Here is a 16,852-nt window from a genome sequence, read left to right as displayed (position 1 = left end):
GACCAAACTGATTGGAAATAAGGTTAATGTTTTGGTATATTTAAAAACACAGTTTTTGACATTTAAATAGGTTAATTTTCTTTTGTTAATCCATTTAATTTTACAGAGGAGTAAGACTTGTGATCTCTTCCTATGTTAAAATTGTGCAGATACTGTCTGTTCAGGGGAGGGGAATTAGTATATGTTTTAATATACCATTTAAACATGGCTGGTACCTACTGCACATGAAGAATTAGGTTGGAGTCCTTTCTTCTTAATTTTTTTTAGGATTTTCATGAGATTACAGTGATATAGTTGTAAACATTAAATTATTTTTTCATTTGTTGTTTTGGTAAATATATAGACATGTAGCTTTAAAAACATTATGATTTAGCAACTATAAACCAATATAATACTAGGTGAAAATTTTATAAAACGTATATTTGGAAGATCTAAATTGCATTCTATTTTGGGATTTTCGGTAGGCACCCTCATGTCTGATTATTCAGATGCCTCGATTTGGAAAAGACTTCAAAATGTTCAACAAAATATTTCCATCTCTGGAATTAAATATAACAGACTTACTTGAAGACAGTAAGTATAAATTACTAGGTATTGTAAAAGTAAGTAGCCTGGTAGCCATATGCAAGATTATATTAAAAATGTAGAAGTCTGCAAAATAGACTGAGCTTGGAATGAACTTTTGATCATAACCAATAATCTTTTTTTTTCCTTTTGATCAGTGTGACCACACCCCACCTTTAAGTGGGGGAACTGTTGTCTGGCTTGCTGAGGGAAAGGGAACAGTGATTTACGGGTAGTGTGCGGGAGGAGAGGTCAGAAGCTGCTGCAAAAGGAGGTGTGGATCAGTGTTGTGGTGATGACTCCACCCCTGGGACCAGAAAGGTGGAGAGGGGTGAAAGAGAGTAAGCCCTTTTTCCGCAGAGGAGGCAAGACCGCACCCACACTCTCTCCCCTTGAGGTGGCAAAATATCAGGTTTGGTCAGGACCTGCTGTGGGTGACACGCTAGCCACTCCTTTAGGGGATTTTGGGGCGAGGGATTTTTCCCTCACCACCAAATTGGCTGGGCTGGGGGGGAAAGGGGTTCGCTTTCCCCACTGCAGTTTCAAGGAGGGCTTTGTTATGGTGTGGACTGAAAGGAGTTAAGCTATATGTTGCAACTTATGTAAGTGTGGCTCAGATGTCCAGTGCAGGTAGTCCATAGGGAAGGTGTACAGTGACTGGATAAATGGCCTGGTAAAGGATTTAAAAAGGAAGTATTAATTAATGGAACAGGACAGAGGGATGGGTTTGGGGCTTCTATGAATGGCTCAGCTGGGAGCCAACCCGTCCTTTCTTATAGCCCACCTTACGAAGGGGGGTTGGATGGTAAGGACCCCGCAGTGGGTTGGCTGGGGGACCTGGCTAGGAAAAGAACGGGGAGGGCTAGCGGAAACCCCCGGGGTAGTTATTGAATGAACATTGTTACCTGCACTGTATGCTTTTATTTGCCGGGTACTCCCAGACATCTGATGAGAAAGTTGCGGCCTGATTAAAACCATATCCGGTTTTTCCTGTCCTCCTTTTGGTATGGCTGGACAATCCCTGTGGGTGCTCCACTTGGGGTGTGTCTGTGCCTTTTTGAGTGGAGATTTTTGGTAGCAGTGCCCATTTGACACACATGTGCCCTATGAATTATCGTGCCCTGCACTGGAGTTATAGAGAGCCGAGTGGGTGAAAATGTCCTCAGTTTCTTCTCCACCATCTTTGGCCAGAGATGGAGTCTACTGTGTGCCTATTTGCTATAGTATTCTTTAGTTAGCATATAGTTAGTTACCTTATAATGTGCGGTTTCAGAGTAGCAGCTGTGTTAGTCTGTATCCACAAAAAGAAAAGGAGGACTTGTGGCACCTTAGAGACTAACAAATTTATTTGAGCATAAGCTTTCGTGAGCTACAGCTCACTTCATCGGATGCATTCAGTGGAAAATACAGTGGGGAAATTTATATACATAGAGAACATGAAACAATGGGTGTTACCATACACACTGTAACAAGAGTGATCACTTAAGGTGAGCTATTACCAGCAGGAAAGCGTGGGGGGGGGGGGGGGAACCTTTTGTAGTGATAATCAAGGTGGGCCATTTCCAGCAGTTGACAAGAATTTCTGAGGAACAGTGGAGGTGGGGGGGGAGGGGAATAAACATGGGGAAATGACACATCCACTCCCAGTCTTTATTCAAGCCTAAGTTAATTGTATCCAGTTTGCAAATTAATTCCAATTCAGCAGTCTCTCGTTGGAGTCTGTTTTTGAAGTTTTTTTTATTGAAGAATTGCCACTTTTAGGTCTGTAATCAAGTGACCAAAGAGATTGAAGTGTTCTCTGATTGGTTTTTGAATGTTATAATTTTTGACATCTGATTTGTGTCCATTTATTCTTTTATGTAGAGACTGTCCAGTTTGGCCAATGTACATGACAGAGGGGCATTGCTGGCACATGATGGCATATATCACATTGGTAGATGTGCAGGTGAACGAGCCTCTGATAGTGTGGCTGATGTTATTAGGCTCTATGATGGTGTCCCCTGAATAGATATGTGGATACACAGTTTGCAACGGGCTTTGTTGCAAGGATAGGTTCCTGGGTTAGTGGTTCTGTTGTGTGGTGTGTGTGTGGTTGCTGGTGAGTATTTGCTTCAGGTTGGGGGGCTGTCTGTAAGCAAGGACTGGCCTGTCTCCCAAGATCTGTGAGAGTGATGGGTTGTCCTTCAGGATAGGTTGTAGATCCTTGATGATGCATTGGAGAGGTTTTAGTTGGGGGCTGAAGGTGATCTGTTTTCTTTGTTGGGCCTGTCCCATAGTAGGTAACTTCTGGGTACTCTTCTGGCTCGTATAATGTGCATAGTTGTTGGAACAGTTCCCATTTTTCTCTTTGTAAAAATGTTTTAAAAATGTATTACTGTATGTAGTCAGATGGCAGTTAAAAGTGCCAGACTCTCCAGGATTCAAAAGGTGCCTCCTCTGTGAGACAATTTCCCTTCTGTGGTTGACATTCCCAGAACCTCTGCTGTTTGGGAGATACAGATCCTTCAAGGGCAGATTCTGAAAAAATAGGGAAATCCAGTTCAAACGTCTGATGATGGATAAAGCTTTATGCCCAGCTTCGGATCAAGGGGCTGAGGAGTCCCCTGTACATAGATCTTCCAGTAGTGCTAGTGCGCTGTCCACATCAAGATATTGGTCACAGGAGACCAGTAGAGAGGTCAACTGTATCTTGGTACCAAGTACAACTAGGGTACCAACGTCCTCTATAGAGGTAGCCTCAACATCTGCCTGTAAGCAAAAGGAAGTGGGAGTAAATCTCCAAGAAAATCTCAGGCTATGTCTACACTATCGTGGTAAGTCAACCTACGTTATGCAACTCCAGCTACAGTATTCACGTAGCTGGAGTTGACATACCTTAGGTCAAATTACCACGGGGTCTACACTGCGGTGGAGTGATGGGAGAAAATCTCCCATCGACTTACCTTACTCTTCTCGTCAGGGGTAGAGTACAGGGATCGACTGGAGAGCAAACTGCGGTTGATTTGGTTGGTCTTTAGTAGACCCGCTAAATTGACCACTGGTGGATCGATCTCAGAGCGTCGATCCCTGCCGTAGTGTAGACCTGCCCTTAGACACTGACACAGAAGTTGACAGAGACCTCAAGTCCCAAGGGGAGCTCCATGCAGGCTGAGTGATGCTGGTACTGAAAAGATGAAGAGGAGTCAGCCTTCTAAGGCAGACTCAATACTGGGTTCGGGTACTCATGCCCAGAATGGCAGAGACACTGGTAAAAGTTCTAAGCCTGTCCCTGGCTACTGGTAGCATGAAAGTCAACAGTACCAAATACTGTTGACTACCTATGGTACTAATGGAATTGAAGTCAGCTCACTCCTATGCCAAATGTTTGGTACCAGCTGCATTGGTACTGAAGCCGTCTTCTACAAGTTCTTGCTTGATCCCTTCTTTAATAACATTGATATTGCAAGAATTTAGGTACCCTAAGGACTTGCTAATATCTATGGAGCCAGAGTCTCCTCTGTTAACAGGTTGGTGGTTGAAGGGGTGTCAGCATCAAGACTTGGTCACTGACCCCTCTGTTTACAGTTTCATACTCCCCTTCCTATACGTGAACAAGCTGAACAACGATCTCTCTTCCCCGCCCCCCTCTTCACCATTGAAGTGTATGAAAGAGGATTCTTCAGATTCTCAACTATCCGTGCAGGGTTCCCCTGTCTATCGTGGGACATATTGCTCTCCCTCCTACACTGATATAATACAGAAGGATAGACCTCAAGTGACACCCACGTGACTGGAACACAGATGTATGCCTCCACCCATGCCATTTGGCCCCCCCTCAGTCGCCTTTCTGGGACTTGTGTGCATTCTATTGTCAAAATTTACAATGAATTGTCACACCACAGGAAGGGGCAGAAAAGGGCCCATTTTCCAAAACCACCTATATCAGGAAGAGACCTTTAAGGAGCAGGAAGCTAGGGTGAATAAGGCGCTGACTCCTCTCACCAAAATTTCTGCCTCATCACCGGATGCAGCTGTGATGTTTCCACCACCTTCTATGGCATATGACTTCAGACAGTTCCAAGAATCACTGAAATGAATCACAGACACGCTTCAGATTCACTTAGAGGTGCAGGAGCTCCATCATAAACTCCTAGATATTTTGAGTACTCTGACATCTATAAGGATCACCATTCTGGTCAATTAAACTGTTATGGAGCCAACTAAGACTGTTGGCAAATCCTAGCTTCCGCGCCTGTAAAAGGCCAGATAAAAAATATTAGGTTCCTGCAAAGAAATCAGCATTTCTGTTTTCTCACTCAGCTCCTAATTCCCTACTAGTGGAGGCTGTTAATGAACAGGGCAGACAGCATAGCTCAGAGTCCACCCTGTACAATAAGAACTACAAGAAACCAGAGCTTTTGTCACAAATTTTTATTCTTCAGCGAAATTTCAGAATAGCAAACCATCAGGCACTCCCGGCCAAATACAACTATTTGAATTATAACAGATTTAATTAGTTTATTGAGCGCTTGCCAAAGGAACATCATGAACAATTTAAGGCCATTGTACAAGAGGGTCAACTGCTGGCAAAAACATCGCTCCAGGCCTCCTTTTGATAGTGCTGATACATTAGCATGGTTTATATCCACTGCAGTGGTTATGGAACAGCATCTTGGCTACAGCTGTTGGGCTTCCCAAGAGAGAGGTCTAGATGACCATTGAAGACTTTCCCTTTGATGATTGCACACTCTTTGCAGACTCGGCAGATGCATTTTTCCATAGTTCAAGGATTGTAGAATGGCTCTTGAGTCCTTGAGAAATCTATGCTCGTGTTAATAAGAGGAGATTTAGTATCGTGCAGGGGTGGGCAAACTATGGGCTGCCTCCAGCCCATCAGACCTTTTAATCCGGCCCCCAAGCTCCCTCTGTTGAGCGGGGCTCCCAGAAGCAGCAGCATGCTCCTATTTGTAGGGGCAGCCAAAGGGCTCTGCATGCTGTCCCCGCCCCAAGTGCCAGCTCTGCAGCTCCCATTGGCCGGGAACCACAGGGAGCAGTGCCTGCAGACGGGGCAGCACACATTGCTGCCGGCCCTCTGCTGCACCTGCACGTATGGAGCTGGAGGGGGCGCATACTGCTGCTTCCAGGAGCTGCTTGAGGTTAGTGCTACCTGGAGCCTGCACCCCGACCTCCTTCCATACCCCAACGCCCTTCCCCAACCCTGAGTCCCCCTCCCATCCTCCAAACCTCTTGGTCCCAGCCTGGAGTCACCCTCCTGCACCCCAAACCCCTCATCTCTGGCCCCACCCTGGAGCTTGCACCCCCAGCCAGAGCTCTCACCCCCTCCCGCACCCCAACCCCCAATTTCATGAACGTTCATGGCCCGCCATACAATTTACATACCCAGATGTGGCCCTCAGTGGGACTTTCCAGTGGAGAAGGAACTGAGGGCAGTTTGCCTGCACAGCTCCATATAGCCTTGGTGTGGGGCACAAGCATGTGTGGGTCACGAGCATGGGAAAAGGGGCACTACTACCAAAAATGTCAGCTCAAGGGTGCAGGATGCGGGCGTACCTGAAGTGGACCACCGACGGGGGACACATCTCAAAGAACTCCAGTTACTGCACAAGGTGAGTAATTGCTCCTCCTCTTCACAATAATTCAAAGCTCCATCTTGAAGATGTTGTAGAATGTAGATTTGTGTCTGGATATACTCCTTTCCTCTCTCTTTTTATACTTCGGGGATAGAATTAAATCTTAATTCAAGTCGTTGTCAGGTCTTGTGTGAATAGTGTTTCTTTAGAATTCTTTTGTTTTTCTAGTTCTAAGGAATAATTAGATGTTAGCAGCTGTAAGAGGTGTTACAGCACAAGTATGATATGTATCAGAATTGTGGGTGAATAGTGGTCATCTAGAGGCAAGCAGTAGCTCTGAGATCAGCTAAGTTAAAGACTTTGAACAGCCAGTGACAGTCAAGTTTCACCTGCCGGTGCTCCAGCTCCACCAGATTAGTGCCTAAAACACCTAAAGTTCATTTCACACTTAGGGCAGTCTATGCTATCGCTTAAGTCTATTTAACTTACATCGCTCAGAAAAAGACACACACCCCTAAGCAACGCAAGGTAACAGTGATCTAAGTGCTGTCCACACCGTTGCTTTGTTGGCAACAGGCACACTTCTGCCTCTCGTGAAGGTGGAGTAATTCTACCAGTCAGAGCTCTCCCATCAGCGTGGAGTGTCTTCACAAGATGCGCTACAGCAGCATCCATGCAACTGCACTGATGTAGTGCTTCTAGCGTAGGCTAGCCCTCAGTCTTCTCTTTCTGTAGCTTGCCTTGTCAGTGTCGGTTCACCAAACTGGGCCAAAAATCAGTTCAATTTTACCTTTTTTTTTTTTTTTTTTTAATTGAAAAGAGGAAAGGGAAAAAACTGGGAATTTTAGTATTTTTAGCTGTAATTTGTGATGTAGTGTTTATATTGGAAAGGCTGGGATGACCTTAATTTCTGGGACTGCTAGTCAACTTTTGAACAAAAACACATATAATACCTACTTATCTGTGTTTCAGTACTGTACCTGTAGGTAAATCTCTTGTTTAAAATTGGTTGAAATTACTTCAAATATCTAACAATAGCAACTTTTTATTAAGTCCTAATCTTCTGGAATGTGGTTTTTAGATGACCCACCATGGATTTTCAATTAGTTGAGTCAAGGGTTTGTTTGTGGTTCTTTATTTAAGTTCTGCTTAAATGCTAAGCTATTTTAACTAGTGTAACACTCACTAGATTAAGAAAATATGTTTTTAACAGAGAGCAGGAATAACTTGTGAAGTAGGCTTAAAAAAAAAAAAAGCACGTGTGCGGTTACATCCAGTAAACTCGTACGGAAACACTTTCTACATCAGTATTTGAGCTTAAGACTAATAAGTGTGTGTGTGTGTGTCACTCTTTTCCCCACAGCCCCTCTGCTGTAGACTAGTAGAAGAGCAAAAGTAAGCCCACAGAAAATAACGATGGAATTTTTTTATTTTTGTCTTTCTTTAATTGCCAGCAGTGATGTTAAATGGCTTAATGTAGGTTATATTTTTAGGTCAAAATAGATCTTTTGTACAAAAATCTGAGACAAAGCATTTTTTTTTTTTTAAACCACAATGTAGCTCCTAGGCAGTGCCGTATATGTGGAGGACTTGCAATGTATGAATGCAGAGAATGTTATGAAGATACTGACATTTCTGCTGGAAAAATCAAGCAGTTTTGTAAAACCTGCAACACACAAGTAAGTGTACTTTTTTTTTTTTTTCTTTTAAATTCTGTGGTCCTTTAAACTAATGTGTACTCGCAGCTTGGTGTAGTATAGTAGTATCAGAAGGCACAGACTGACACGTGGAAGCAGGGATATTAGCAATTGGGCACAACATGAAGGGTGCAGTCCTCATTAACAAGATCAGTCTCTTGATTTTAATTCATTAACACACCCTTGATTACATCAATTGAGCATTTACTGTAGCCTTTGGTAACTACACAGTCCAACCTTGTGAACCAGTGAGGAGAATGCAGTAATTCCAGGTTACAGGAGCTTGGTTTCCTTTAACTTTGGTCAACAGGAGTGCACCTAATAGTAAAAGCATTTTACTCATTTCCTGTGTTGCTCGTTCAAATTCAGTTCCGGGTAGTAGTGATAGAGTACTGTCTGGTTACTGTTACTGTTTGGCTGTCTGGTTTGGCATACTGTTTGACGTGTTAAATTATTCTGGTCTTGATATGGTTTCCAGTGGACGGACAGATGTCTGTTTCCACTAAAGGTGTCAATAGTGATGATTATTTTTGTAAGTCTGCGGGGGGAGCGGCACGAAGACTTTGAATAGGTTTGGAGACTGAACTCCTCTCATCTCTAGAGTGGGCTTCTCCATGGCGGGCTGGAGCTACGTTTGGTGAGACAGCATAGGGGAACTTGCACTGCTGTTGTCCATGTAGACCTGTTCTTTGGTTAAGACAGACTTCATTCTCTAGTGCTGTCAGTCTGCCCTTTCATAAATACTAAAATCCACACAGCCTTTTAAAAAGAGTGCCGCCCCCCCCCCCCCAATACAGTTGCCAACTTTCACGTGGTAAATAAGCACTCCAACACTCACAATAAGCCAAAAATCAAGCTAATCCCATTTCAAAACAAGCCAATCTCTAAGAACCCCAACACTGTGACCAGAAAACCCCCCCCCCCGCAGGCAGTCTGGACTGTGGTGGGCCCTCTGTGCACCCCTGACTTTGATCAGCCCGGGCTTGCCCGGAGCTGATCAAAAAAAAAAAAAAAAGCTACAAGCCAAAAACTAGCTAACAAGTAACTCTCAAGCCAATTAAGCCAAAAACAAGACCAATTTCTACATTGTCTTCATGAGTCTGGCCCTCAAGTGGGTTTGGTTGGGAGTTTTTTGGGTGGGTAGGTTTTGTTTGTTTGTTTTTTGTTTTTTTTCTCTTTCTGAAATATTGACCTAATTCTAGGTTCACCTACATCCCAAGAGACAGAGTCATAAATTCAATCCAGTGTCACTTCCTAAAGATCTACCAGACTGGGATTGGAGACATGGATGTATCCCTTGCCAGAAGATGGAGTTATTTGCTGTTCTCTGCATAGAAACAAGCCATTATGTAGCTTTTGTTAAATATGGGAGGGATGACTCCGCCTGGCTCTTCTTTGACAGCATGGCAGATCGGGATGGTATATCTTTGCTTAATTTTTTCTGTTAGACTGTCACATTAAACAATGTTAGCTCTTAAATACTGTGACTTTAAAAGTTTTCCAGTACCAGAACACATACCTTTTTATATGTCATGAGGCTTGAAAAGTAATTTTTGTTTTAAATGTCAAGACACAGAAATCTGTTTTTGTTTAGTTCAAGTCCACTGGAATGTAGCTATTTAATAACTCTACAGTGTGTAACTGTCATTCTCACTTCTCCAAAATCTCAGGCTTAAACAATTCAAACAGTAGCTGTCTTTGGCATAATAGAAATAAAATCTCTCTCTATTGCAAAATCAGTGTCCTCTGATTTGGTAGCAGTGGGAGACCATTATCCTATGATAACATTTTCTTTAACTGACATTCTCTGAATTAACACTGTTGAATTGAGGAGGACAGTACATTCAGTACTTGTGGCTAGTGCCTTAAAAAAGCAGATAGTAATAGATACAACAGGAGTTCGACTAAGAACCATTGTATATTTTTGTGTTCGCACATTAATAGTTTAATACAATGCCAACTGCAGAATGTTTATAAGTAGCTCCAGTGATGATAGGCAAGCCACAGTAGACTCCAGCTCTCTCTCTCCTACAGCGGTATTGCTAACAGGAATAAAAAGTTGCAAAAGTAAAAGTCCAGTAAAATACACAAATCTGACTGGATGCACACAGCAGATCTGATGATTAAGTTGTAATTTTTCTGACTGTTACTGCACTTTCCTATTGAATGCATCAGCACACCTGATAGCACCCCATTAGTTAGGCAAGTAGTTAAGATTGGGGTGATGATGGTTTTGTGTGGTACAGCAATGCTATTTGACAGACACGTTGTCAAGTCCTCATGCTAGCTAGGGGAATTAATTCACTAATCTTGTTTCATTTAAACAGATAAGACCAAAATAATTTATATTTGTTCACAAAGTTCCCATAAGCTGACAAATGGTTCCCATGAGGTTAGAAAAGCCTACTGTGGCAGTTGCAATCATTGGAAGTGTTAATACTTAATACAGAAGTTCACCATGTAGTGGCCCACAGTGACAGCTTTGGATTTGAGACATCTCCAAGATGTGTTTCAAAGATGTACGCATTAAAGAGGAAGTATGGATGTTTAAGATGCTAGCCTAATCTTGTTTCTCTCCTTGCTTCCCCCACAAAAGGAGGCCAGAATGGTTTTAACATTCCACAAGTTACACCATGCCCAGAAGTTGGAGAGTACCTAAAAATGTCTCTAGAAGAACTACATTCACTGGACTCCAGAAAAATTCAAGGATGTGCACGAAGACTGCTTTGTGATGCTTACATGTGCATGTATCAAAGCCCAACCATGAGCTTGTACAAATGAACATTATACTCTGGAAAGGAGAGAAAAAACTGTACGCAGATTTCTACTGTTGCATTCACTATACACCGTAGTCAGTTTTGATGCAACCGTTGCCGGCAATGGATGCTATTATAGGGGGAAAGCTGACTGCTAGAACAAAAAGATGAATGTTTTAAAAACTACACGTAGAGTTCTGTTGAAATATTTAATAAGCATTTTGCACTCTAGGATGTGTGCGCGTGTGTTTGTTTTATAAACAAAGTCTAAATGAAGTTTCTAAAAACTAAAGCTTTAAGTTAAGTGCATTGATAATATGTTGGGTTTTGAAATGAGAAGCTGAAATGTAACAGGAAAATCCTCCTTAGTCCATTGAAAATGTAAACACACACTGTGTACTTGCTCAGTGTGTTTCTGTGGACCAAGGATGACTTTTTTTATTTTTTTGGTCTGTAGCAAACAGTTGCCGTCAGGAAGGAATAATTTTGGTTTTAATAAGATCATTACAATTTACTTCTGTGGTCTTGTTAACCCTTAGCTGTCTACTGATATCATGCATGTCTACTTCTATAGAATTCTAGATCTTCACAACACCCATGATCTCAAAACTGCTCTATTCCTGAGGGTTTTCTTCCTGCTTTATTTGTGCGAGTCAAACAAACTTTCCTTTCGTATGTGATACTTTTTTCTTCAGGGACGGGGCAATATTGTCCAAGCGTAACCGTAGATACATGAACTAACAAATGGAAATGTCTTTCATATTTTTTTTTTTTTGCGAAACATAAAATTAAATATATACAAATGTTTGGATGGCAAGCTAAACAATGTGGCTTATTGCCTCAGGGAGTGTTAATAAAGTAGAATCTGTAGTCCTTAGTAAAATGAATTTGACACTTTTTGTTCTACAACGTACTGAGCTGCTATGTGTAATAGGTCTAAATTTTTCATTGTTTGGGATCATCAATGTTAAAAATATGAACATCAGGAAAGATAAAATTACAAATTTAAAAAATAGCATTTTAAACATTCTACTTGGTACTTGATGCGTACGAACAAAATGAATTACACTAGTTTAAAAAAATCACTGTATAAAGTATTATTATTGATATTTTGTGACTTGGAAGTTGATTCTTATTTGCGATGGAATTCTATTATATTAATTGCCTTTCAGCTACTTCTGTCTAAACTATTTTAAAAAATGTTTGGAAATGTCATGTGTATGCAGAAAAATTTGGATGTTGTAGAAATAATTATAGGTCATAAACTGCATTATTGTGGGTTGTAGCACATATTTTCAGATTTGTAAGAGCTGTTTTACATGTTTTACAAGAGCCTCTCTGGGATCTACTCTGTAGAAAGAATGAAGAACAGATAAATACACTATCATTTAAAACAAAACAAATAAACCAAATACCAAAAGATTTTGCCTTCAGAATATTGTAAAAACTTGGTTAGTTTTGCACTTTTGTGCCAGAAAATGTAGAATATTTCTCTCTGGCTGTTTGCTGATTATTAGATACATGCTAGGGCAAGACTTGAGAATTGCATTGGAGTAGCTGGCGGACTAAAAGCTGCCAGCTGAAGGTTGGTACCAAAGTTAGGGGTTGGGTAAGGAAATGGTTGGAGTTAGTGAGATGCAGGGAAAAATTGGTATTAAGTCCAGATCATAGCTAATGGGAACATAGGGAGAGAACTTAATCTCCTCATTCTCTGGAGCTGCCTGATTGAGTGTCAGTCTCTTCCCCTCCTCAACAAAGAGCCTCCTGGCTTCTGTGAGATGTGAGGAGGAAACAGGTCTGTGTTTCATAGTCTTTGCTTCCTCAGGTAGGTGGTTGGTTCTTTGTGCAACTCCAGGGCCTGCCTCCTGGTCCAGAACTCTGGGTGGCAGTGAAACTGAGTAACAACTATGAAACTGTTCATTTGTGGGGGCCGCACAACTACTGGAGAAAGCGTGCACACAAGTTGTCTTTCTAGACTAAAAGTCGACACATTCAGTTCCATTACTACGTTATCTTAAGCACAAAGGCTAGTGACAATTTACTTTAAACAAAAAATTAAATTTAACAAATTGTTTAGGCCCTCAGGCTAGCAATGGCTTTTGGCTCAGCAGTGATAAGTGGATTTTTCAAGGCATGTGCTCGACTCATATGCATTTCTTTCATTTGTTCTGTTAATAAGTCTTATATTTAGCCAGCTCCAGGGAAAACATGAGCAGCATACTGCCTCCTAACACCTGAGAATCTCAGACTTATTTGAAGTGCATATAGGGGAAAGGCAGGAACATTTGAAGAACAAAAAGGGAAGAAGCTTCTGCTTAGAAATAGCCAAGTCCACTAACTGTAAAGGTGTTGTGTGGGGTTCTTTTTGTTTTTTTTTTTTTTTAAATATTGTCCTTGATTTCTGTGGTCCTCATCAGCCTCGTATCTGAGTGCATCTCACAAATTTTAAGATTATGGTGATGCACACATTTGTTTTTCCTTTCCAACAAGAAACAGCCTTAGGGATTTTAGGTGGCTTTATCAGTTTCTATGAAAAGAAGGTTTGGGTGAAGAGGTGGATGATGATCCTGCTTTGAGGTTACTTTACTTCTGTAAGGAAGAGGCAGTTGGGTGTGTGGTACATATCCAGCCAGAGTTAGTTTCTATAGTTTCCACACACAATTTTGGTGAGAAGAATGAAACCTTCAGCATCTCCTTTTCACTGGACACCTCTCACTCTTCCGGTCCCAATATCTATTTGTGGGTTTGTTTTTTTTAAATATACCGATAGAATACCATGTGCTGCCATGAAAAATTGTAGGAAAAACTTCTGTTCCTACCATGTCCACAGGCAAGACACTGAAAAGGCTATCTCTAGCTCTTCAAATGACCATCAGTGGCGGGAAGAGCTGGGGGAAAATTTTTAATGGAAAAATGCAGATTGGCGTTGACCAAAATATTTTGCAAATGTGTTGAATGTGTGGAATTGTCAGTCAGAAAAAAATCGGTTTCAAGATTTTCAAAACAAAACTTGGTTTTTTTTCTATTCAAATTGACTTTTTAAGAAAAGTACTTTTTTTCAAAACAAAATTTAACTCAAAGGAAATATTTTTGTTTGGGGGGGGGAGCAAACTGAAAAAAACAGTGGCAGGCTTGTGCAGTCATTTTAGCTGAAAGTATTCAAATAAACTGAGAGAGAACTTAGAAAAATCAATCAGAGCTGAGTAGTTCCACTGACCCTAATGTTTCAGAGAGAATAGAAATGACTACTGACCAATGTGAATAAGGGCCAATATAAATGGCCTCTTGGCTTCTCCCTCTCAAATCATTGGACTTCTTTCCAAAGAGAGTGATTTCTTACATAAATACTTTTTTCACTGTTATACTTGGAAAATTTGTATAAAGAATTGAGGGAATGTCTGTATGTTGCTTTATACATTTTTGGTGATTGTCTAATATCGTTTTAATAATCGGGTTGTGCAGTATGCATTTGTTTAATTATGAACCACTCACCACTTTGGGGATCGTATGTTAATACGGTGGTTTGCTATATAGCTTGTAGTCTAGTCTTGAGTTAAAATAGGTGGGAGAGATGCTTGTAGTAGTTTGGAAACACTTTTGAGGAAAAAAGGAACTATTTTTCTAATCCCAATCTTCGTATTACTCTATGGCATAGTTTTGCATCAGATTAGAGAAACAGATACATACTCTGACACAGTATAGTATGTTTTAAAGAGTATGGAAGTTGACCATTCTGGTTCTCTTTACTGAAAGCATTATGCAAATATATAAAACTGACTTAAATAAGAAGAGAAGTTTAAACTATGAAGAATAACTTGTAAATAATGTACAAATTTACCAGAGTGATGTAAATCCAAGGCAGTTACCTCATCTTATTTATGAGGCAACAAAAAAATGAAAAGGAATTTGAGATTCTGTAGGGAAGAAAAGATGCTTTCTTTACAGTCCATTATTTCCTGGAAAGGGAGCTCACAGAAAGTCAGCATTTTTTAAGCAGTTACCACTGTTTTATACAATGCCAACATGCATTTGGGGGAGACTTTTTTTTTTCCAGGTCACCAAAGGCAATTAGTTGCCAACTCCCTGACGTTCAGTGGGAATTGGACGTTTAGCATACTTTCTATTATTTTGAAAATCTCCCTTTTCAGTTCTTACACTATCGTAATAAAGTGCCTATCTTCTCCTGAAGTAATGATGTTCAGAGGATAGGATTTTATTATTTAAACTAAGATTTCCCTTCTGCAAGTGTGCCTGAGGAAAACTTTAAACCACTAAAATTGATGTGAAAATAACATGGTTCACCATCATGAATTTTTATTTCTAAATACCTTTTAAATTGGATAGATGGCCCCAGGAACAGCACATAACACACCTATGTATTAAGTTTTAGTTCAGTGAACAAACTTGGAGTCAATGGAAACATGAGCAAGTCACACCAATGGTCATATACTTAGGCTGGGGTTATGAGGTCAGAGAAAGGTCACTAAAGCAATTCCTTGCAGATACATCAATGCACAAGCATCATAGATTCGTGCATTACACACAGCTGCTTCTGGTTTTTCGGTTTGGAGGTGATGGAAGAAAAACGTATGAAGACCTATGTTCAGTTGAGGTCTTTTCAGTGACTGTCTTGTCGTTTTCTGTGCAATGAATTTCTAATGTATTTGATGTTTGTTCTGATATTCTGCTCTTAGAAATGTAATTGTGTTTTTATTATATGGGGTGAGAATTTTCCTTTTAAGGAACTGTAGCTGTAACAATTATTACTCATGGTCATAAGCAGTCAGTTACTTCAGTTCAGTACATTTTTAAAAAACAAATTTTTTATTGTGCACTTTACACTCCTTTGGAATGGATGAGCTTGTCACCTCAGTCCTTGATAGTCTGCTTTGTAGTATTAAACCACAAAATGTTTTCTGTTTGACTCCTACAGTTCAGATTGAGTTGGCATGAAGGTTAAATTAAGCTTTACCTTTATTAAGGCTGCCTGTTTTAAGGTCTGAGTTAATTGTTCTGCCATTGTAATGAAGCATGTTTTGCATTTGTCTGCTCTATTTTTGGTATTTTGTTAAATAAACATACCAAGTTTTTGTGCATACGTAGTTCTTTAAATTTAAAAAGACCCTTTCCAAGGGTGGTTAGAGAGGAAAAAATGAGGTTGCCCTTATTTAGCCTTTATAGTTTTCGGTAACTTCAGAGAAGAATGAATTGCTACTGGAAAGGCCTGTACTATTTCTGTATTGATATGTTATTAAACTTAACATTCTTCTGGCTCTCATTTCTTCAGGGGCTTAGAGGTCATCTGCATGTATTGGAAATAGAAATATTGACTTCACCCTGTGAACTAGTTTTTTTTTTTTTTTTTTATGAACTTTCTACAGTCTTCCTGTACAGGATACAGAGGAATTGCTATATCTGATCACATCAGGGGTCCTATCTAGGACTACGTTCTGTCTTGGGCAGTACCTAGTACCTGATGTGACAATAGAAAGTGCAAGAAATCCTACAGTAGACAATTGTGGAATTAGGTTCCCCTCGAGAAAACTTCTTAACTTCTATTAGTTACAGATTGGCTTGTCCTTAAGCATGAGGTTTAATATCCCTTCCGAAACTACCCCTTATGTCTGGCGGGGGACAGGGGGTGGCAGAGCACAAGGATGCGACTAGGCAGAAATTATCTGGCAGTAGGTGGGTGAATGTATGTGAAACTTGACATTGGGACACATTAGGGATAACACATCTCAAAAAAAAAAAATAGTTAATACAAGGTGAGTAACCTTTCCATATAAGTGTAATATTGCTATAATGTCAATTTTGTTTAATGCCTGTTAGCTGAGAGAGCCACTCTCATTTGCGTAACGTAACTTTTCTTTAAAATAAATTTATAGTCTAGGACTTCGCAATCATCACTGAAAATGTATTCAAAACAATCCCCACCCCTAGTACCAGGAAGCCTCTGCCTACATTGAACCAAGTAGTTTGCCAAAAGTTGAGACATAAAAAATGACTGACTACTGGAAACTGGGCTGCATATTTCCAATATCTCATCATAGGAGGACACTGACTTGTAACAGCTGAAAAACCTGATTTGGAAGTATTGTCCTCGGTGGTGTTTGGCAAAAGGAGATTAACTCTGAAGTGCTTTTGGGTGTTTAAAACTGCACTTGGTTTTATAATTTTCAGTTTACTGAAAGATTACTAGTTTTAACTTAAAAGAAAAGGAGTACTTGTGGTACCTTAGAGACTAACAAATTTATTTGAGCAT

The 16,852-nt window shown here is 40.4% G+C and overlaps 1 protein-coding gene across 5 annotated transcripts in view; it reads left to right on the top strand.

Annotated features, from left to right (window-relative positions):
* The window catches only part of CYLD (CYLD lysine 63 deubiquitinase), a 47,179-nt gene extending 31,496 nt beyond the window's left edge, over positions 1 to 15,683 (top strand). For all 5 annotated transcript variants that reach the window (XM_077830678.1, XM_077830676.1, XM_077830675.1 and 2 more), the window contains 4 exons: positions 465 to 573; positions 7,695 to 7,813; positions 9,034 to 9,250; positions 10,428 to 15,683. In XM_077830678.1, coding sequence (XP_077686804.1) covers positions 465 to 573; positions 7,695 to 7,813; positions 9,034 to 9,250; positions 10,428 to 10,612 — 630 coding nt within the window. In that variant the 3' untranslated portion in view covers positions 10,613 to 15,683. The remainder of the gene's footprint in view (positions 1 to 464; positions 574 to 7,694; positions 7,814 to 9,033; positions 9,251 to 10,427) is intronic.
* Positions 15,684 to 16,852: the final 1,169 nt, after the last annotated feature.

Source organism: Eretmochelys imbricata, chromosome 12 (assembly GCF_965152235.1).
Source record: "Eretmochelys imbricata isolate rEreImb1 chromosome 12, rEreImb1.hap1, whole genome shotgun sequence".
Lineage (NCBI taxonomy): Eukaryota > Metazoa > Chordata > Testudines > Cheloniidae > Eretmochelys > Eretmochelys imbricata.
Note: the sequence above shows the minus strand (reverse complement) of the source record. Positions and strands in the feature narration are given on the sequence as shown.